The 23930-nt window shown below is 40.7% G+C and overlaps 1 protein-coding gene across 1 annotated transcript; it reads right to left on the bottom strand.

Annotated features, from left to right (window-relative positions):
- Positions 1-3611: 3611 nt before the first annotated feature.
- On the bottom strand, positions 3612-21346 carry LOC114135554 (retinol dehydrogenase 12). Its single transcript, XM_028002931.1, has 6 exons — positions 21075-21346; positions 14282-14521; positions 8273-8362; positions 7955-8143; positions 6103-6212; positions 3612-3942 (listed from the first exon to the last, which is right to left on the bottom strand). Exons 1-6 carry the CDS (start codon positions 21229-21231, stop codon positions 3763-3765), a joined length of 966 nt encoding a protein of 321 aa, XP_027858732.1. The 5' UTR covers positions 21232-21346; the 3' UTR covers positions 3612-3762.
- Between the last annotated feature and the right edge of the window lie 2584 nt (positions 21347-23930).

Raw genomic sequence — 23930 nt, 5'->3', positions numbered from 1 at the left:
ATTCAAACTTGCCCTCCCAGTTCTTGTTTTCTAAACTCATTAACATTGTTTGTTGCGTAATCGTTGCACCCTGGGCAGAGGAAAACACAAATAAACACACAAAATAACACAAGATTCTGATGCCGAGAGATGGAGGAACGTCACAGTGATTTCTCTGTCCTGTTGTCGCTGTCGTAAAAAGTACAAAAGAAGACGCATAAAGCTGTACACTTGACTCGCCAAATACAACAACAAAACTATTTTCAACTGGACGTTCCTCCTTCCTGCAGACCCTCAGTACCATTTTGCCACCATGCAGGAAAATAGTCGAGTGTCATATTTCGGAAAACATCAATAAAGCTCTTCAGAGTCCTGAAACTCCCCAGCAACGGATATACAGGGGTCTGTATGTGCGCAAGCACCCGCTGCAGGCGGGTTATAAATGCCGCTCTGTGTCTGATAATAACTTGGAGAAGATAATTTATGACTGACCTCCTTGGACAGATTGTCCCCTGGCTTTCTATTTCTTTCAGCTATTTGACCCAAAAGAAACTGTAAGACACATTAGTGTGTCTTTAAGACACATTCTGAGTTGGTTCATCGATGTAATGGACAAGCAATAGTAAATTCATTTGAGACGTCTTGAATTAGTCTGTGTGTTTTAAGTGAAATATTGCACAGTGGAGAGGGATGTAAACTAATCTTAACCCCTGCTGACAATATCTGTGTGCTGATTTGTCATTCTGACAAACAGCCCGGTGAAGTTATTACCCTAATAAAACAAAAGGCCAGATTCCCGAGTAATGTCTGTGTTTCCAGGAGCCAGGAGGAGAGTCCTTGAAGGAGCTTGTTGAGGAGTGGATGTGAGGGAGGACAGCAACAAAGCTTTAGGGATCTGGAGAAGTCTCGATATAAAGGCTGACCGGGACAAGCTGAGGATCAGACCGGTGGAGCCCTGCTCATCTTAACCAACACGGCCCCAAACAACTGACCAAGGCTGACACATCACGTGAGTAACTTATGGCTTCCTCCGCTTCCCTCTCTCTCTTAGGGCTTCCCCTCATGCTCCTTTCTTCTGACTCCTGGCTCTTTTGCTCTTTGGCCCCATCTCGTCCGCTCATGTTCAGTGCAGATATCTCTGTCGCTGTTGTAAATATCCCTTACTCCCTTCAGCTCCTTGTCCCTCTTATCTGCTGAGCCATTTGTTGTTCTGCCCCCACAGAAAGCCTTCTCACCTCTGTCCATTCTCCCTGCCTTTTATCTCCTTTATCTGTCAGCCAACGTTTCCCTTACATAAGCAGGGGATCCTCTTGCGTCCTTCTCTCTGCTTTGATCAGTTTTAGTTTTCCTTTCACCTCTTGTCGATTGTTGACCTGCTTTCACTGTCGCATCATTCTCTCAAGCATTCACCAAGTTCTGCTTGCAGCCTGACTGGCCCCCCAGGGCCACCCGCCGCTCGCTCCGGCTCTTTTGTCAGTCCCTGTCGATGCACTGTGCACCAATGAGTGAATTGATGCGCAGCGTAAAGGTGTGCGCGTGTACATGTATGCAGGCGAGAGGAGGATCAGCATGCGTGGAGCGGTGGTGGGTTGCGTGGTGCTGGTGTGCCTGCTGGCTCTAGTGGTAGAGAGGACGGAGGGACACATCACCTTCTTCAGCCCCAAGGAGATATTGAAGATGAAGGTACTCAGCTCGGGTCAAACTGATTACAGAACGATAATCAGTAGCTTTTATAATAAAAGGTTAATATGTTAGTATTTCTTGAGTTGGAAGTTTATGTTTAGCATTTATTTCATCTTTTGTGAAAGCTCAATTTCTGACAAAATGGTCTGGAAATGGGTACATTTAGGTTCGAAACAGAACATTTTTAGAGAATTAAAATAACCCGATTTTTTTTCCCACACACCACTTACAGTATTTGTTTCTGTTTATATGTTTATATTCTACTTCAACCTCTAATAGTTATTTATTTAAAGAAAGAAACTGACTGCTTTGTGTTTTTGCTCTGTCCACCTTCTTATCAATTCTAACAAGCATATCTGTTCACGCTGATAGAAAAGTATCCCCACAGGATGATGCTGCCACCACCGTGTCTCAGAGTGGAGTCAGTGTGTTCAAAATGTACAAAGTAACGTTTCTGCTACACCTGGGGTTTGACCGGGATTTTGAAGAATTTGTGTTCAACTACCAAGACAAACTCTAATTAGCCGTGTTACAGCCAAGGTGATGTCAAGCCATCGGGTGAGCTTGTATTTGAAAGGAAAGATTTAGGTTTGCATAATTAATGTTATATTGCAAATGGAAAAACAAATGGGATGCCAGAGGAGGGCTTGATATTCTGCGTGGTAAATTATATACATAAGGGTCTGGCTGGCAGCTTTAAAACTCTGATATGTTGTACAGAACCAGTGTACATGATGACACCTGGAAAGCTGATTTAATCCAGGCCAAATTAGAATCTCATTCCTTACCTTAAGAACCAACTCATGTATTTAAACCATTGCATATCAGTTTATTTTCTTGTATTTCTTTATTTCAAATATATTAGAACCCATTTCCATTTACTTTGGTTCTGGATAAAATACAGTCCAGCAAACAGAGGAAAAAAAAAAAATTGGTTGTCAAAGCAGGTATCAAACTTCCCCCCGGTGGGTATAATTTGAGATACGGTCGATCTTTCAGGGGTGGATCGTTCCTTTTCATACCCGAGTAAGTTGGGTGTCACGCAATCATGACTGCAAAGGCACAAAATGGGACAGCACCCAAAATTTCTACCACTACCGGGCGGTTTTGAAATCTTGGTGCAATTATGTGTCCCATTTGGGATTTTTTTTTTTTTTTACTGTTTGGTTAACTAAAGAAACAAAGTGAAGAACTTATCCATAAGACAAATTAAGATTTCTCTCTCTCTTTATGCTTTACCCAACACCACTTTTAACCTTCAAATTAATTAATTAATTAATTTATTTATTCTTGGTGCCCTTGTGCGTCAGCAGCAGAACGGTAAGAAAGACATGGAGGCTCGGTCAGAGGACGGCCAGCTCGAAGAGATCACCGTCCAGCAGGCTCCTCTGACGGAGCACGACGGAAATCCTGTGAGCACGCGGCCCGCGTCGTCCTCAACGTCCGAGTGAAAAACGTCAGTTATTTTCTAACATTTTTGTGTGTGTGTGTGTGTGTGTGTGTGTGTGTGTGTGTGTGTGTGTGTGTGTGTGCGTGCGTCGTTTCCAGGACAAGACGTTGGAGGTCGCTGTTCGTCTTTCACCCAGACAGGTGGATCACGTGGCTCCGGGGTTCGAAGAGCTCATCCAGGAAATAGTGGAGCGCAGTCAGAAAGGTAACTGGCGCCATCTTGTTTTTTCTTGATTGGAAAAGTGTTAACGTGACCGCCTTCCTCTCTTAAATCTGTGTCCCTGCAGACAAATAGCGAGGCCACGGGCGCCGGAGGGAGGAAAGTTGTGTAAATTGTTCAGAAGAAGCACTGAATGCTATGAATGTTTCGTTGTGTCTAAATGAATCAAACAATAAAAGGGAAGTGATTGCGTCATGCGTTGGAGGTTCTGGAGTAATTCTTGAGAGACGTGTTGCAAAAATGTGCCAAAGGTTTCAAGGCACAAGAAGGTAACCCCGTGGAAAACCTGGGCCATTTAACGTATTAATAAGGCAATCATTGCGGTTCATTTGGCAGGAAATAATGGATAAACTGTGCGGAAAAAGTTCCAGCTGAGCCACTTTATCTCACTTTTGTTTGTCTGGGTCTCAGTCCTTGTCAGGCAGCTGCTTCTAGAGCTTTGAGGTCAGCTTCTCGCAGAACTCAAAGTCCTTCACGGCGAGCGCGGCATCTCGAGCTAAAGGGGCAGGAAGCACCAGGGCGCAGTCGCTGTCAAAGTACTTCCCGGTCACCCCTTCCAGCTCCTCGGACACTGCGCAGTAGATCGGGCTGACAGCGCCCTCTTCTGGTGACTGTGGAGGGAGACAATGACGGCAGAGCGTTAGTGTCCACGTGCAGCAAACAAACCCCCCCCCCCCTCTGCAGGTAGATCTCTGAGAAGCGATAGGTGTGAATATGCAGCCAGGAAGTTTGGTGACATCTCCGCCATGTTGCAAATCGACAGACCAAAGAGCAGAAAGTGTAGCTCGTTGAACAGATAAATAGGATGGTCTCAGAATGAGCTTGTTTTGCTTTGGCTGTGTTCCCAGACAACTGAGTGATTTCTCAGCATTGTAAAAACTGCCTTAAAAAATTAGTGGCTCTCCAAGCTGTTGAAGCCCCTAAAAGCACCATTTTTTTTTGTGAGATAAAGAAAAACTAAGAAAGGAACATAATAACCTGGTGGCACAAGTGTGTGGGATTATGACACTAATACTTTGTTGACATACATTCGGTTTCAGCTTTCAGTCTTCTTGAGTTTCCATCGATAATCCAATGAACCTGAACCTGTTAAGCTGTTCTGGATAAATGTTTGTTCTTTGCTCCATTTGATTTAAACCTCACTAAACACCAAATAATCATTGCTACACTAGCATGCGTAACTCATAAAACAGAAAGTAGAACAAGAAACCCCCAGAAAACTAAAGATGTATTTTCATTTCAAAATTAGATTTACAATAGCAGATTTACAACATGGTTTGGAGAAAAAATACAATGAGCAGAAATACTAAGAGGGAGTAGAGGATGTTGTAACTCTTCTGTTAGCACCTCATAATTTAGAAGAAAACCTTGAACACACTGACGAAATACAGCAACATTTGAAAGCTAAGATGTTTATTTCCAACCCAGCTTGTTTAACGTCCATGCTATAGTTCACATTATGAGGTTTCTTTAAAAAAATATGACTAAACGTCCTTCGTTACAGCTGTTTCTTAGAAAATCCGGGTTGCGTGTTTTGGTTGTTAGACTCCACTGAAGCTACTGGGATTTAAGTGTTTTTTTTTTTGTACACTTTCTCCTTGAGTTATCCAGCTCATGTCCATCTGGAAAAAATTTATACCAGCTGCAGATTTTTGTCTGCCGCTAAACTGTCCAAGCATTGGGGTTTACGCTGCGGGCTACCAGGAGCTAGTGTGAAATTGTGAGGCGAGAGAAAAAGATGTGAAAGTTTTAAAGCTGAAAAACAAAACAGGCGAGACGTGTAAAAACATCAGAGTAAAATGCAGGGAATAAAAATGTCAGATTTATAAAAAAAAAAAAAAAAGGCATATACTCTTTGAAGTTGCAACTTAAAAAAAATTAGAGAAATTGAAAGAACTACAAAACAAAGAGTAAATGAGATATTTCACCTATGAATTTTAAAGTTAAAAAACGAAAACCAAAAATGTCTTAATTTTGCATCTAAATTGTAAAAAAACAACAACAAAAAAACAAACTGAAAGAAATAAAAAAATTTTCTTCACTGTTTCTCATCCTGACGCCTTGGTCAGAGATTTATATAAAGTCATTTACAACAACAGGAGTCGTAAAGGACGACAGTCTGTGTTCTTTGAAGAAGGATTATTCAGTGGGTCTCATAGACTTTTACGAAGCTGAGTTGATTTTTTTAAGAAAATCTGTTCTGCTGCTCTGCGGATAACCTCAGAGTAAATAGCCCATTTATTTACACTCTTCATGTTCTCCACTTTTCTTCTTGCCTGTTTCTACTTTTCTGCTAAGTTTCCTTTGTGCAAACATCATCCATCCATTGTGCAATTTTACAGCCGGTCAAAGTTCTGCTTTGCTCTCTCTGATTATTGGCTGCTGGCCTTGAACTTGATTCGTTCCAGATATCCCATGTGCGACCTTTACTTTCCGAGTTTTCAGGCAGACGCCGATCGCATCTTCACAACGATTTCAAAATGTTTGTAAGAAACAGAATATGCTCAAATAAATGTGTGCGCGCTTTTGAAGATGTGATCTGGATGTAATTACAACGGGACAAATTTCAAAAGATGGAACCCCATGCTTTTCATTTCATGTATGTATTTTGGATTGACTCCATCTTTGCACATGCACTAAACCAGACCCGTGTCTCAGATTACGAGACCCTGATGTAACAGGATGAGACTTGAACAATAAGCAGCGGTTTAATGTTTTTAAAACCTTTTGCGCGAGTTACTGTGCATGGAAGCAATAAACAACACTCTTACCTTAAAAAAGAAAAAACCGATGAGGTTAAAAGGGTAACGGACCCAGAACGGATAGTGTCGCATCACCTCCGTCATGACAACGCCAGGGTGGACGGAGTTGGCTGTGACACCTGCCGGGACATAAGAGAAAACATAAAAAATGATTTGGACCACTACAAATTTGTAATAAGGTAAGAGTTGATAAGAATACATTCATTTTTGGTTCTTAAAGACGAACAATTTTTCTTTCGGGGATTAACAAATGTAGAGAATAATGCAAGCTTTTGAAACTGAAATAGCTTGCACAAGTCTGAAGTCCTTGTGAATTTCCTCTGATTCTCACAGGGTCAAAATTAAAGATGCAAGCTTAACAAATAGCCAAACCCATGTGAATGTTTACTTAAATGTCATTTAGCAAGTTGTAGAGAAATGACAGTTGTTGTTAGTCATATATGTACTTCTGACTGAATATACTGTTTCATGTACGCTTCTTGTGAAATGGTACAGCTAATTTAAAATGGTCGGTTCCCTGGAACAGCCTCCCAAACGTTCTTTCTACGCTGTGCGCTGCTACTAGAAGTTTGATTGAAAAACACTCAGCTTGTGATGAGACACCAGGAAATGAGCAGAAATATGAAGGAAATGAGAGTTGGGATGATCCATTTCTAAATAATATAGAATCCATTGGACCTGGTGAGTGTACAGTACAGTACATACACCCTGGAATTACCCCAATTTTCAAAACACACAAAAACTACAGGCCAAAATCCTGTTTTTTTCTCCACCTTTGTTTATCTTAGGTCTCCATATGGCACTAAACCATCATTCTTCTCTTCTTGCTCACTGAACTCCTTCTTCACCAACAACCATTATTAGTGTCCAGACTAAATATGTACCTAAATAACAAAATGCCAGCTCTTCATTTGTGTATGTTAAAGTGAGAACTATAAAAAACTGAAAAGCTTTTTCTAATCACACTTGCATGCCTTCGCTTCCTGGAGTGAGCTTCTTGATTTGTTGACGGTTTTTGTTTAGTAGCAACCACGACCTACCAGACGCTGTTCGGAGACAGCTGCACTGTTTTCCTTCACTGTCGTTTAGGAAGGGCCGGAAAGTTCTCCATAAGATTTATCTCAGAGGGGGCCACGTTCGGGAGTCTGACCTCCTGCATAATGTCAGCCAATTTTGAGCAAGCAGGGAAAGGAAAGTGGGAAAATCTTTTGAGCTAATCCCACTACGTGTCTGTCAATTTTTAAAATGTAAAACACCGAGATTGTGATTTCAAGCTAAAGTATTAAACTAGAATTTTCTGTATTTCCAAGTAAATTAGTAGCAAGTAGAGATGCACCGATCAGATACTAATATCTCTACCAGTCCCGATATTGAAAAAGGCTCTAGATTGGGTATTGGTGACAAAGTGCAAGGGCAGATCTATGCAGTCTAGCTCTATGAATTATTTTACATTATATTTAGAATTTCCAATTGCACTTTCTGAACCATTTGAAAGAAGGTTTTAATTTTTATGACTGATCAAGGAAGTCAACCTGTTGTTTTTGTTTGTTGTTTATTCATTTTACGTTGGCTGTTTTACTCCTAATTGCACTGACTGAACAAATTAAAGTTGGATTAAAAAAAATTTTTTTTTTACATCTACTTCTTGTGAAGCCGTTGGTATATTTAAGTGTGCTGTACTGGTGCATTTATGAGTGTCTTTTAAAAAAGAAATATTCTGAGTGAATTCAGTGCTGTTTGTCTGTATCGGATCGGTGTTGGCCAATACTGAACCTCAGATATCTGCATCAGTGTGTGAGAAAAGTGGATCGCTGCGTCGCTGCTAGTAACATTGTCCTCTTCTTAGTGGACTTAACCTTACCTGTGCCCTGTAACCTTTGTGCCAGCTCATTGGTGCAAATGATATTATGCAGCTTGGTGTGATTGTAGACTTGATCCATGCAGTACACGAGGTTCTGGCCATGAAAGTGAGAGAAGTCCACTTTGCCCCTCTTGTGGTTCAGCGAACTGACGGTGACAATACGTGCCGGAGCCGAGCGCTTTATGAGGTCTGGAGAGAAAAGACGCAGGACACGCAGAGGTTTCGGATGATGTAAGAGAGATCAAATCACTGGAAATGAACTGTGTAATATTAGCTAGTATCCATGATGCCGTTACAGAGAAAACACGCAGGCCTTACCCAGCAGCAGATTCGTGAGCAGAAATGGTCCTAAATGGTTGGTGGCAAAGGAAGCCTCAAACCCGTCTTTGGTCATCTGTCTGGGCAAACCTGCCATCAACAGATGTAAAGATACGTGCAGAGAAAAAAAAATCAAGTTTTACTCATACATTTATTATATTATACTGTTTTAAGAAATATCCATCATATTCATCATCCCTGATAAATTGCTTTTTTTTAGCTCAGTTTTAGCAAATTTTACTTGAGTTTGTTTATAGTTCATATATTTGTTATTATTAATCGTGAAAAGTACCGCTACATGTTTTAGAAATACTGCTTTATACAATGTAATATTTTATCTTGTTGTTTATGTGTCATGTTGTTGCTGCTGGTGGTAATTTAGCACCCAAAGGCAGAGGCATTGAGTAAATGAAGAATGTTTACTGAAAAAACATGACTGACAAACTTAAAAAAAAAATATATATATATATATATCGCAGGAGCACAGGGAGCCAGAGCAAAACAAAAACACAAAAACCAGGAACCAAAAGCCAGTAGGGAGAACAGAGAAGTCACAGGAAATACATCAGATCGTGTTAATGAGATTTAACAGGATCTGACGGGACGAACCAGCAAGAAGAAATTAAGAGACAGAGAGAGGTGAATAAATACAGGTAGTGTGAACTTTTAAACAATAGACCAGGCTGATTGGTTAACAGGTTGCAGGTTGAGGAGAGAGCGAGAGAAAAAATGGCACAAGGGGTGATGGAGAGCACACAACAGGGAAAATAGGAAGATTTCCCCCAGAGAAGAGTAACATATAACTAGAAAATTTCTGAAGAAATTTAAACTAGGCCTGCCAAAGTGTGCCTGTCGGTTGGCACACTTCGTGGGCGTTCTGATGCTACAAATTAGCATCAATGCTAAAGTAAGCTACAATGTACTCAATAGCATGTGGAGATTGACAAACATGTTGAGTAACATGGACTTATGCCATTCAGTATGTTGAAATTAGTGTACAAGTTAAAATGAGCCAAACTGCTAACATTAGCCAAAATGCTGTCAGTAGCATGTGGAGCATCACTCCATTCAGTGTACTAAGCATGGCTAATAAATAAGAAAAATAGCTAAAAGCTTCTTTTAGGGAAAAGGCTAATGCTAATGGGGGCAGTGAAATGCAAAGGTTTGTGCTAAGGTTAATTTACTGTCTTGTGCAGCAGGGCAGTGCAATAACCTGAGAGAAAAAAGATAGTAAATGCTAATATTAGTTAGCACTACCCTGAGAGGAATATTTAGGCTTTTATTTTGAAATTCCGTTACAAAACTTAACGCGGTGTCACTGTTGCTCCCCGTGATTAAGCTCATAATTACAATCCTCTGTACTGAATAGCTCTCTGATAGCAGACGTTGTCATAAACAAGTTTACTAAATATTGTACAATAACTGAAAACAGAGATGTAACTTCTATCATGAATATAGATTAGCCAAAAACCCTCCAAATTACAATGAAATACTTCTACTTCTGGTGGGCGACGGAAGTAAGACCCTTAATCGTTTCCCCAGTAAGCCTCCCAGGAATAAGGTTGATAGAATGTTCAATTCCAATGGTATCAATGACATCAGCGGTTATGACGACACTCTATGATACCACAAAGGAGTCTCTCTCTTGAATGTAGCTTGCAGACAGCGTTTTCTCAGACCTGTTCCTCAGTTCTATCGCGACAGATCACTCTTCAGAGCAAGTTCGAAATTAATCGAAGCAAGCGGGATATCGATTCCAGATATTACACGCCTTTCAGAGAAGCAAGAATTTACCAGAACATCGACATGAAGCAACAACAGATTGCTTGTGAACATGAAGCTTTTCCACCTGAGCTTTCATGGGTCGACATTATGGACCTGAACATCCAAGTCGACTACGACGCTGTCATTTTCCCTTTCGAGGAAGACACAGACAGCCCCATTGAGCCGGAAGACGGATCAACAGAGATCCAGGGGGAATCAAGTCCTTCCGGCGACTTAGAGAATCCAACATCATTGGAAGTCGAGCAGGAAACAACTCCCTCTGCTGGCTTCGAGATTACCCCCTCGGTGGAAGTCGTGGAAGAGTCAAGCCAACACGTCATCGATCTCACAAAGCAGGTAGACGATCTTAAAAAAGAACTGCAGGGTAAGATTTTTGATCTCCATGAGGAAAGAGAACGAAGGATTGCATATCAGGCAAAAGTCAAATCACATCAGGAGGAGATTCAAAAACTGCAAAAAATGGTAGTAAAAGAACATCACCTGCGAGTCAAACGTGAACATGAAAGAAACGTGCCAGAGATCCACGTATCAAAGGTTTCTTGCTCTACCAAAGTTACAGCCGACAAGAGCCTTCTTCAACAGTTGGACTACTTCAAGAGGGAGGCTGAAAAATACGCCTCCCGCAATAAAGGTCTGATAGAAGTCATGGTTGAGGAATATAGAGTGAGACTTAAATATGAGGAGCAGCTCAAAAGTCACACAGAGCAAGCTTCCAAATTCAAAGAACAGGAGGAAACAGTGAAATCTCTGCAGGGTCAGGTTGCAGACCTGAAGGTGAAGTTAAAACTTGCTCTGGAAAACAACCATCCTAGAGTTTCCACCCAACCAGAGGCTCCCCTGCAAATAGAAGGCTCCCTACGAACAGAGGAGTTCAAGGAAAGACAGACCTCCCATCAACCAGGGAGGTACGAGGAAAGACAGACCTCCAATCTATCAGGGAGGTCTAAAGAAAGACAGACCTCCCATCAACCAGGGAGGTACGAGGAAAGACAGACCTCCAATCTATCAGGGAGGTCTAAGGAAATACAGACCTCCCATCAACCAGGGAGGTACGAGGAAAGACAGACCTCCAATCTATCAGGGAGGTCTAACGAAATACAGACCTCCAATCAACCAGGGAGGTACGAGGAAAGACAGACGTCCAATCTATCTGGGAGGTCTAACGAAATACAGACCTCCAATCAACCAGGGGTCTCCATGCATAGCGTGGCTCGGCCTTTGCACCGACCCACACCCAGGTTGCAATCAGAGGAGTCCACGCAAAGCCAAACCTCCACACAAACATGGAGGTCAGAGGAAAGAGAGACGTCCATGCGACCAACCTCCACTGGTTGCATGAAGGGGCTTCATGTTGGCGTTGGCATGAAGGCCAATCTATGCCCGGCTCGGCCTTTACGCCGACCCACCCCCAGGTGGCACTAACTTAGTGGCACTAACCTAGGTCACTATCCAAACCTAGGTTTTGCTAACACTCGGCATTAATTGCTTGATTAATTGATCTCTCTAAATTGTCCTAAGGTGTGAATGTGTGTGCGCAAGGATAAGTGTGTTAGATGATGGATGGATGAATATTTGTTAAAAGTGTCTGACAGTAGAATATGAAACAGAGAATCTGCGAAAATGCATCTGGCTCTGCTACTATCCAGAAACATCCAATCAGAATCAAAAGGCAAACCTTTGGTTCTGATTGGTTTCTAATGCGTTGAATGTGTCTCAGCACATTCAACGCATTAGACTGCTAATGTACTGCAGCTACACAATTGGCAGAAAAACACCCTAATATTATATCATCATTGTTTATACTGATTTAGAAAACAAAATGCTGTACAGGTTTGTCAAAACTATTTCGACCCATATTAGAACTATGCATTGATTTCCTTCATTTTAGTAGCTGCGATTTTGCCTAATCCACACATTTTTCCTAACCCCAAACAATATTAGTCTATTCCTAACCCTAACCCTATCTAAAACTTAATTAGCATCTTACCTCTAAATGTTACCCCTGACCCAAAACAATGAGTCCATCATATTAGGACCAAAGCCTGGTCCTAATATGATGGAACTAATGCAGTGTTTCTCAATTCTGGTCCTCAGGCCCCCCTGCCCTGCATGTTTTAGGTGTTCCCCTTCTGCCACACACCTGGATTGAATCTGTGGGTGATTAACATGCTACTGCAGTACTTGATGACTGCAGAAGAGGTCATGCTGTTCTGGAACAGCTGTTCTGAAACAGAGACACACCTAAAACATGCAGAGCAGGGGGTTTAAGGACTGGAATTGAGAAGCACTAACCTAATATGACACTGGACATATAATGATGCGTTCACACCAAATACGTTTTGAGCGTCAGGCGCAGCTGGTTTGCATTCAAAGTCTATGTGGAGATGCATCGAGGGCCGTTGCGTCGCGCTTCAAGCCTCTAGCGCGGCGCGATTTGAACCGTTTGGAGCGTTTGACAAATCTAGCGCATCCAACGCTTCACATAGACTTTGAATATAAACCAGACTCGCCTGACGCTCAAAACATGTTTGATGTTAATGCATCAGTAGAATGTTCAGTTCTACTGGTAACAATGACATCAGCAGTGATGACATCACTCTTTGATGCATCAAATGAATCTCTCTCTTGAGTGTAGCACACAGGCTGTTTTTCAGACCTGTTCCTGTTTCAGAGTTATAAGTTATGAATCTTTTCCAGGAGTATTGTTAAAATTATTTGAAGGCACAGAATCAGCCCAGTACAGGTTCACATTCTCATGTTAGAGAGACTCATCTGGTATAAAGTTAATTTTTTGGTACTGGAATCACATTTATTAATTTAATCAAAGCATGTCATCATGTCCAGAGCATAGTAGCATTTTGTTGCTTTTGCCACCACTAGATGATATGCATATAAGATATAACATAAACAGCACCATTCAGAGATGCAATGAGTTTATAGCAGCTGTTCCACCATGTCTGTAGTTCTGACGTTCTGCCATCACTGTAGTTCTAAAGAGCAGTTCAGAGAGGCAGACTAAATTCTGTCTATTTTGAGTCTAACTGACACTGTTTTGTGTCAGTTAGACTTTTGTTTTGAGTTAAATTTGGCTCGTTTTTTGTTAATTATGTCGCCACAGTTACTCGAAATGCCAACAAAAGTAATAGCTCCCCTCACAGGATTGAGCCGCACGTTTTGATATATATATTGTGAGGGGCCACGCAGCGGTACGAGCCGCATTAACGGTAGTAGGAAGGGGCAGTTATTTTGAGGTGTAGAACAATAGGGGCCTGCCCATAGCATTGCATAGGGCAATGCTATGGGCAGGATACTAACATTATGCAAGATACTAACATTATGTTTATGTGTGACCCTAACTTCAGAATAATTCTGCATTTTATTTAATCATGCTGCCTTTCTCAGTATAACATATACACACAGTACAGTCAGTGTTTCCATGATAATCTAATCATGACTGCATCGTAATCCCGTCTAACTGATGAATTTCTTTAACTCATCAAACTTGTTTTGCCAGTAATTACTCGCCTTATCTGTCTTCTTGCTTGATTTAATCATTTCGTCGTGTGTGTGTGTGCGTAGTGCTCTTTCTGTTTTTAACCTCTGTTAACACTGAATATAAGTTTCAGTGAGATTTCCTGCAGCTGCCAATAAACATTTCCAAACTCGAGCCTCGCTCACAGCTCGTCATTCAGTAAGAAAATGCCAAACTGAATGCTGTGGAGAAAAAGAAAAGCATTAAACTCTGCCGCTCATCACAAGGTTGTGACACAGAGAGCTACAGTACTTTAGTCGCTCTCATCACTTGTTAACCAGAAAAAAAAAATGTATCTGTTACTCTGTAATGCCAAGTTGAAACAAAAAGAAATAGCTGTCACAGAGTGGATTTATTTATTCTCAAAAAAGTGAGGGTCAGGCTTTCTCTTTTTTTGGAATGCCTTTGGAACGGCATATTTTCTGCTGTCATATGCCTAACAGATGGTGTTTAACAAGCAGGAGGCACTTTGGAGGACTGGGGGAGTTCATGTTGCAGTTAGCCCTCAACTCTTTGCTTTACAGACAAGCCTAACTCAAGTGAAGCAGAGTCTAGCTTGCTTTTGCTAAGGGCTGGTTTACATTTACAAATGTTAAAGTCTGCTGCCGGACTGGGACTGAGGAATCCGGCAGGAGTAAACACGGGCTTCGCTTGTGCAGTGGCGAGCATTTTCAATTCTACGTTTGTGTCACCTGATACGGCCGCATTGTTCACGAGTATGTGCAGTGCTTTCTCCTCCTCGAGAATCCTCTTTGCGAACGCTCTGACCGAGTCCATGGAGGAGAGGTCCACAATGTGCAGGTGGACATCTGCGTTTCCTGTAGCCTGCTTAATTTCATTAAGGGCGGCTGTGCCACGGGGCTCGCTTCGGCATGCTAGGATTACCCGCGCCCCACGCCGTGCAAAGTCCAGGGCGATGAACTTCCCAATGCCTGTCCAAGTAAAGAAAAGAAGAACGCAGACATATTTAACCTGTCACAGTCACATAAAGGTCAGATGATGAAAAACAACAAATAAGCCGCTTTCTAAAAACATATTTCAGTTTGTTGTAGGTAGAAAAACCTCAATACTATAAAAAAAAAACATTCAAGAAAAGATGTCTGTTGGACAACATTTACTACATTTCTTAAAATTTTTAAGAGATTTTGCATGACAAAGTTGAACATATACCGTGAAGCGAAAGGAAAACAATACAGTGTTTGTAGATTTGTCTTCACTTTTATAGTCAGATTGTTAGTAGAGCAGAAAATAGTCCTTTTGTGTACCGGTAATTTAATTCCAGTGTATTTTTAGTGTTTTTGCGAAGGGCTTTTAAGTTGGAGAACAATAGTGAACAAACAGCAACATGAAGACAGAGGAACACTATGAGATGAGAGAAAGTTGTGGTAGAGTCGAAAGCAGCCTTGGGCTAAATCAGTATCCCAAGCTCTGAACATCTGACCCCCATCATTATAAAATGAAAAAATACAAAGACACGACCATCCATCAGAACCTGAGGTCCATAATTACTCTGGCAGAGCTGCAGAAATCAACAACTCGTGCTGAATAATCTACCAACAGGACAGCGGTCAGCTGTGATCTCCACCGATCTGGCCTCTAGCGTGGCAAGAAGAACTGATTAAAGGGAAGAAGATATAAGAAGTGTCGTTGGAGTTGCTACATTCCACACAAAGGAAAGAAAAACTTTGAAAGAATGCGCTTTGGCTAGACAAGAATAGTCTTTCAGCTAGCCCACACTATCCCAGTTACACACGTTATCTCTAGGGAGTCCCAGTCAAGCTGAGGCAAAAATATGTAGACAGATACCTGAAACAGAACCAGAGAGTTGAAACTAATGATAGAGTCATGCTTTGTGGAGTCTTTTTTCAGCATGAACGGTGATGGTGGTCAGATTTGGTAGGAATATGGATGGAGCTGACGACACCTTCAGACGTTGGAGCTGACAATGACAGAACCAATGCAAATAGCAAATCCTGCTGTTTTCAGACTCACAGAGAAAGCAGATGCGTTGGGTGGACTAACGGTTGGTAGCCACACAAACTAATAATCACACATTTCTCTGCATTTTAAGTATTCAAACTGAAAAATTCCAATTCCTAAATAAATATTTCGCAGCACCATGTGTCCCACTGGCTTAAAGGCATTACGAGTGGGTGAACTTGGGAAGGGAGCAGAGGTTCATCTTTCATCATAGCAATTAACCTTAACATGCAGCCAGGCCTACCATGAAGCAATGTGGAACAAAGCATAATCATGTGTTTTAATGGCCCAGTTAATGTCGTAACCTAAATCCAGTCGAGTACCTGAGGCAACAATTGGAAATTGATATTCACAGACATTCCTCTATCCAGTCTCGAAAAGCTTGGGCTAATTTGCAAAGCATTAGCAAAATATAAATTTTTGCTGGTAAAGTCATACTCCAAAAGACTTTTGACAGTATTTGCAGAAAATTTTTTTCTTTTTTTTTTTAGTCTGGGGGGCTGAATAGGAATGCATGGTGCAATTTTGATATTTAAATAATCTGAAAACCTGTTTCTGGTTGTTTCCACTTCGCAGTACTGCACTACTTTGTGTTGGTCTATCTCATAACATCTCCTAAAATACAATTTAAATTTGTGGTTGTATCTGGACAAAATGTTGCAAAGTTACACATTTGCGAAGCATTGTATTGGCATGTAAGCCAGCCTGTTCATTTCCCCCCAAATCTTAAATCCAATCTGCTCCAACACAGTGAGACTGACCTTTAAAAACCCTACACATTTTTCTCTTTTAATCTTCCTGTAATCGTGGTCTCTCTCTGATTATAGGACTTTACCCAAGAGGCAAACAGCCCAATGTTTATCGAGATCAAATAAGATTCCTGTGCCAACTATGTGAAATGTGCAACGCAGCTCAAAGGCAGCAGAGAGGGAGAAGGCTGAATTTTTAGCCGCATGCTTTGTGGATGAATGAACCCTGTTTTCTTGATGAGATGTACTGTTAACATCATTAAGTATATTTGCTTAGAGGACAAGGCAATATATTGGTCATTTGGACAATATAAAGAACATTAAAAAAAGAACAGAAAAGCAATACAGCAGATAATCAGTGACACGGTGTTGCTATGTGTGACTGGGACAGTTAAAAGAAATAGTGACTCATAGAGGAAAGCGATTTTTACTTTATAAGCAATAAATGTAATTTTTGAAGTGCATGGAACCAGATATGAGTTCACTAGTTAGCTGTAAGATAAAAATCTGGATTAGCCGTCTGGACAAAGGATAGCTTCCAAAAATACGCTTGAACCATGACATCCTAATCTAGCTTCTGATCAAAAGTCCCTTTTAGAGTAAAGTACTCTAAAATTGTGCAGTGTTGATTCAGTCTTATAAATGTTCAAATATATCAGCACATGCTTGGCTATACTAAACAAGCAAACAAAAAAAATCCTTGTAAGGTCAGAAAGTTGTATTTTTTTAACCCCATCCAGGGGCTCTTTTGTGGGTTCTAGTGTCCCTTATATGAAAGTAAGAAGACATGTGGCAAATGTCGTCGGGTCCAGGAGTCAAACCCGCGACTCAAGGCCTCCAAACATGGGTCGTGCTACCCCCTACGCCACCACGGCACGCCCAGGTCAGAAGGTTGTATTTTACTAAGAATAGAAAAGTTTACCTCATCTTTTCATTTGCCTTCAATTACTCATATAAAACATCTCCATTAAACAGATTATGATGTGGAAATCATCTGTTGTGCCTTGATTGAATACCAGTTTGATAAATAAACATAAATGATGCTTATTTTACTAAGTTGAAACAGCTCCAGCTAAAGGTCTTGCAGTCAGTGTTTTTAAAATTTACTTCATTCACAGTAAAAGTTTAATTCGGTATTTTTTTTCTAATGATTAAGCTCTATTTGGTCATCTTTGTTTCAGTATAAAAAAAAAAAATTTGTCAGGAACTTGTGTAGTTTTGGGGTTTATTTTCATTCACTGCTCTGTGCAGCAAACAAATCAGTTAGCTAATCAGCCCAGGTCATTTGTTCCGACGCTCGCTCTCCCAGTACTTAAACACTTCTACTACTTTCACTCTGTGAAGGAAAAATTAATTAACAATATTTAATTAATTTTGAATGTACACTTTATGTTTTTATTAAAGGTTTGCACTCAGTTGCAGCTCAGCAGGACATATGCTCTTCTGACCCTCCGCAAATAAGTGAAGAACAGGGTGTTCAGCGGTTAGAGATGTTAGACATGGCTAAGGTGACAAGCCTATTTTGTAGAAGTTCAGTTACTAGTATCTGTTTAGCCATCCGCAGAGAGGCCTTTTTGGAGAAACGTCTATTTGGACACAGAAAGAAAGTAGAAGTTATCTACTATGTTTCTTTAGATAAACCTAAAAGGTTGTCTTATCCACAAGAAACACAGAAAATATGGCCAAAGTTGAGCTGTGAATGTGTATGCAACCCTGCTCAACTGAAACTCACAGATAAGTAACTTATAGATTTTTACCTGACAATTGAGCCAGGGGGGTGTGGCTACGTAATGTGTGATGTATCCTATGTAGATGATGGGACGTTCAGCCCCAAGTCAGAACTCATCCGATTCTCACTAAGATGTGAGCTTTGTATGTTTTCTCCATTTGCAAATGTTAATTAAAGCTGTGTTCGTTCTCTCCTAAAGCTGAAGTTTGGTCTTGAATTTTGTGCAACTTAACAACTCCTTGCTGGTTCCTTCCATTATCTCCCAATTTAATCCTGTTAAATCCAGTTTATTCCTGTTTAGTCCACCCATTATGCTGCTCCTTGTGTTTCTGGCTACAGTTTTATTTCTGCTTTTTGTGTCCATCTGGCTGTTTGTATGTTTTTCATCATTATTTTTATTAAACATCCACCCGACATCTCTGCCTCTCTTCCTCTGGGTCTATTTCACCAAACATGACAGAACTAGTTTGTGCTAGAGGCATTAGCGATAAATTTAGACACTTATAAAATCTATTTTGAGCTTACATGTAAACCTTCGCTTTGATAACTAAAGCTGGATGAGGAAGCTTTGCTTAGTTGCAAGTTTGACGTTAGCATTAGCGCCGCTGTGGCTAAGCTATAGCGAAACCCCAAACAGAAATTCTTGTTTCAACACAAAACATTTCTCAAGCACAAATCTATTCGGCAGTCATTCGCCCCTGAAAAATCATATTCAAAAAGGCCTAAACAAAATAAACTAAAACTAGTCTGGCTCCTTTCTACCACGTTTATTTTTAAATACAACTTGTTCTGGGGGAACCTTTTCCGGGAAGCTTGGTAAAATTATGACTATATCTTTCACAGAGTGATTTCAAATTAAAAGTCTATTTTCTAAGATAGAATGTAGTTCTAATGAACAAGTTAAAATAAAATAAAAACCTAGATGATAACTAACAACACTAAATCCCTCTTTGGCATCGCAAGACTCTGTGGAATGACACTTTCTAAACTAGAAATATGTTGATTTACAAATTTAAAAGTGAAAATATGTTTGAGTACAACCAGGAAACGTCCATCCATCCATCCATCCATCCATTGTCTGTTCATCCTTGTCCCTAATGGGGTCGGGAGGGTTGCTGGTGCCCATCTCCAGCTACGTTCCAGGCGGGAGGCGGGGTACGCCCTGGACAGGTCGCCAGTCTGTCGCAGGGCAACACAGAGACATACAGGACAAACAACCATGCACACACACACTCACCCCTAGGGAGAATTTAGATAGACCAATTAACCTAACAGTCATGTTTTTGGACTGTGGGAGGAAGCCGGAGTACCCGGAGAGAACCCACGCATGCACAGGGAGAACATGCAAACTCCATGCAGAAAGACCATGCAGAATCAAACCCAGGACCTTCTTGCTGCAAGGCAACAGTGCTACCAACTGCGCCACTGTGCAGAACCAGGAAACGATGCAAACTAAATTGACACTACTGCTATCTATTTTCCATCTTGTACAAAAGCTTAAATAATGATGCCCCAGCATATTGAATGTTTGGTTACATCGTCTGTCTTGAATTTTAAATTTAGAAGCCTGACTTTATCATTGCTGCTTACATTGTCTGTTTCTCGGTAAACTATTGAAATTGTTTTATTGTCCAGCACTAGTGTTGGAGATACTATTTCTCCCTCTATTTCTATTTCTGCCAGTGTAAAATCACATCGCCAAGTTAAAAATCTACAAAGACATACAAATGATGGGGAAGAGTACATTTTCATTCAACCTGAGCTTTTGGATGAATATTTTGGAGAGAGAGCATTTTGAAAAGGCTGAATTTAATTTCAAGTTGTATGCAATGTATTTAGGTCATATCTGCAAACCACCTGTAACTTTAAACTGCCTGTAATTGAGTTTCACTGTGTAAACACAGTAAGATGATTAAGTACTGATTAGGTCAATGCAGCGTAGTCCTGACCTGTGCTCTGTCTCCCCAGTTCTACCTTCAATAGTGAAATTACACCAAAGTTTATGTCTGCAAAATTATTTTAGAACGAGTGACAGCTTAGACTGCTGCATCTGTGCATGTAACCCAATTTTAGGAATTAAACTCAAAAAATAAAAGTCCAAGAGAAAATTTAAACCTTTATGTCTGTGTTGATATCTGTTCACCCATCAGTGGTACTCACTAACTGTATTCAAGCTGTTTAGATGAAGAACAATGTTGTCTTTTCTAAATACAATTAAATGTGTATCAGACTGACCACACAATGAATCAGGGGTGTCAAACTCCAGGCCTCGAGGGCCGCTGTCCTGCAGTTTTTAGATGTGCCACAGATACAAAACACTGGAATGAAATGGCTTAATTACCTCCTTCTTGGGTAGATAAGTTTTCCAGAGCCTTGCTAATGACCTAAATATTCTATTCCAACACATTCAATGGGTTGTCTATTCAGACACGGTGCAGCAGAGGCACATCTAAAAGTTGCAGGGGAGTGGCCCTCCAGGATTGCAAACTAATTTACAAGCCTATAATAATATTAACAATAACAGAGCGATTGCTTTAAAAAAAAAAAAGTGGAACATTTGCTTCAAAACCTCTTGTTTAGCTTTTATCATTTAAATTGTGGGTCAATGCATAATGGAGCCACACTGATCTGTAAAAACCAAATTTGTTAATAATTTACCTCGGTATTCCACCTTTTCTTTTAATGTTTACATGAAGTAGTGCCTATTCTGCGCATTTATGACTAACTGACTGAGCTCCCACATGCCAGGATTTCAGCAGCAGGCTGGACAGTAGCATCTGGTGCTGCGACCTCTCTCAAAGAAATTAAAAATGAAGTGGCAATGGTGAGCTTATGAAGTGAGAGATAAATCCAAAATTCACGGTGAGCACTTGTTGAATGTCTGATGCAGACATTAAAAATAGCCACCACATTATCAACAGAACAAATCAAAGCACGCACTGCACATTGTTACCAGATTCACAGAGATAATAAGTAAATATAGCCAAAAAGTCCCGCGTCAGGAGTCATTGTAAGAAGTGAACCAACCTGTATTGGCCCCTGTTACTATGGCAGTCTTCCCCCTGAGCCGCACGGAGCAGGCTTGCGGGTCCCAGATGGCTCTGCGCTGCAAGCGCACAACGAGAGCCAGCAGTGCGGACAAGGCAGCCCAGAGAGGATGGCAGAATATGTCCGTGAAAAACATATTTCCAGTCAGAGGAGATTTTGTTGACAGAAAGTAAGAGGAGGAACGCTGCAGCGGCTTTTATGTTCAGGAGCGTATTCTCTGCATTCCTGGTCAAATGAGGAGGAGGAGGAGGAGGAAGAGGAGGAAGAGGAGGAGGAAGAGTGCCCAAATGAGTAGACAGCGTAATGATATATGCTGGTTGGACATTTAATGAGGCAGTGGCTTATTGTAAGGGACTGATACTTTAAAAAAAAATTTTTAAAATGACTTCACTTTATGTATAGCACTTTATTAACTCTAATAGTTACTAATAGTTCAACAACGCTCACTGTGACGCCAGGGCCCCATTGTCCTGTTCTATCTTAGGGAAACGGGATAACATCAAACTAATCAGCTGTGAGAACAAAGTCACACTTCCAGGCATTGAAGTGTAGCGGGGAAAACATGTAGGCAAACGTTTACGGTAACATAAAAAATAGTAAAGGATGACCTTGTAATATGAGGGAGATTACATCTGTTGTTGATTTAGCGCCACACCGCAAGATTTCAAACACATGTTGAGGGTACACTAATGAGTTGTGTAGGTGTAGAGGAGTAGCAGCTTGGATGATGGGTTTGCTGAGTACAAAAACAACAACAACAACAAAAACCTGAGTTGACCCTGAGTTGGGACCTTGACCTTGACCTAATGAGTGAGAGATTATGACTTTATGGCAGGGCAAACAGAGCAAACCCCTGCCTGTTATAATAACACCAAACCATGTATATAGTTCAGCTCACACTAAATATCATTAAATTTAACTGAATCAGATTAAGCATAGTAGCATTTTGTATAAATCAGTGTGCGCGATGCATCTCCACTGTCACGTTGACAGGATGGGTAAAACGTTCTCCAAATCAAACAGATGTTTGATGTTTGTTTGATGTTTGATGTGCCACAGATGTTCTGGCAGATTTAGACTCAGGTCATCGGCTACACTTTTCCAGAACTTTAGTTTTCTTCTGAGCCATTTGTTGGTATAGGTAGCATGCTTGAAGACAGTGTGATGCTGAATATTAAAATCTTCTGGTGATAAACAATGCTGTTTGAGGGCCAAACAAGCCTTTTGACGTTTACCCAAATGTTGAATTCTGGTTTCAAAATGGCATAACCCCTTCTACAAAAAGGTTTGGGAGATTTTAAGAAAGACCTGGATGTTTTCTTTGAAAGATGAGGTGAATCTATTTTGTAATCCAGCAGTTGTTAAATATGGTCTTTAGGATTCACCATTCTTCAAGTTTTACATGAGGTGATTCAACCAGATTTAAACTGAGGATCAAGCTGAAAGGGCTTAGCCACCATTTAGCCCACGCATGCATCTCGCAGCTTTAAGTTTTTGAACTCTGCAGCACCTGAATAATTTGTTTTTCAGCTCAATTTTGCTATATACATAGCATGTACATATATGTCACAATAAGGATGGAAAGGTTTTGAAGTCATTTATCACAATCTAAACCTTTTTAGACAGAAAAATTCTTCATGTATCAGGGGCATAGAAACGTTGGCTACTGTTGCAAAGTGACTGTTAAAATGCAACTGATTTTACTAGGCAAAAAAAGTTAATTTACAAAATGTGCAAAGCCTTTGGGCAAGATTACTGAATTTCAAATGTGAACATTTGTTTTTAAGGACCTACAAGGGTTGATTATATGTTAGAAAGTTTAAATTTTATATTTAATTCCACTGTCAGAAATTCAAACTATAACCATAACATCATCGGTTTGAGAATTATTATTTTGTATCATTGTGTGTCTCCATCTTTTCTTCACAACCAGCAGCCATATCTGGACTGGTGAGACTGAACAAACATGTTCCTACAGTACTGTGCAAAAAAGTATTCAAATCCTTTAAATATGTTCAAAATTTGCCACATTACTACCACAAATTTCAATCAGTGTTATGTGACTGACCAACTCGAAGCAGTGAATAATAATTAAGCTAAAGCTGAATTATTACAAATTAAGCTGCAACCATCTTGTCCTCAATTTGGACCAGCTTCCCGGTCCCATCTGAAGAAAAGCATTCCTGCAACATGATGCTCCCACACCCATTTTTCACAACAGGAATTGTGTGTTTTGGGTGTTTGTATTTCATCACTTTCACCACAATATTTTGAAATTCTTTTGAAAACCTTCTCATAGTTATCATCTCAACAGATTTTCTCTGAGTGGATAAAAAAAAGATTTAGATTAAAAACTTATGGGGTGTGCTGTGGTGGCGCAGGGGGTTAGCACGCCCCGCGTTTGGAGGCCTTAGTCCTCAACGCGGACGTCGCGGGTTCGACTCCCGGTCCCGACGACCTTTACCGCATGTCTTCCCCCCTCTCCTCACCCTCCTTCCTGTCTGCCTACTGTACAAAAAATACGAGCCACTAGCGCCGCAAAAACTCTTCGGAGAAAAAAATGGAAAAAAAACAAACTTATTTTTCAAGGAAATTTTGGGGCCCACCTATGACACGGACAATTTATGACACTTTGTGTTTGTCTGATCTGATTCTGATGACAAGCAAGTCATGTCTACAAAGCATTTCTGACTGTGATGGACAATGAAATTGATAAAAAAAACAAACAAGCGAACACCTTTACCCTTTTGCTTTCTTTGAGAAAAAGACTCCCAGACAAGCAATAGCAAACCCTAAAACACCTCTACTCTCTCCAAAAGACTGACTGAAAGTAAA

Source organism: Xiphophorus couchianus, chromosome 20 (genome assembly GCF_001444195.1).
Source record: "Xiphophorus couchianus chromosome 20, X_couchianus-1.0, whole genome shotgun sequence".
Classification (NCBI taxonomy): domain Eukaryota; kingdom Metazoa; phylum Chordata; class Actinopteri; order Cyprinodontiformes; family Poeciliidae; genus Xiphophorus; species Xiphophorus couchianus.
Note: the sequence above shows the minus strand (reverse complement) of the source record. Positions and strands in the feature narration are given on the sequence as shown.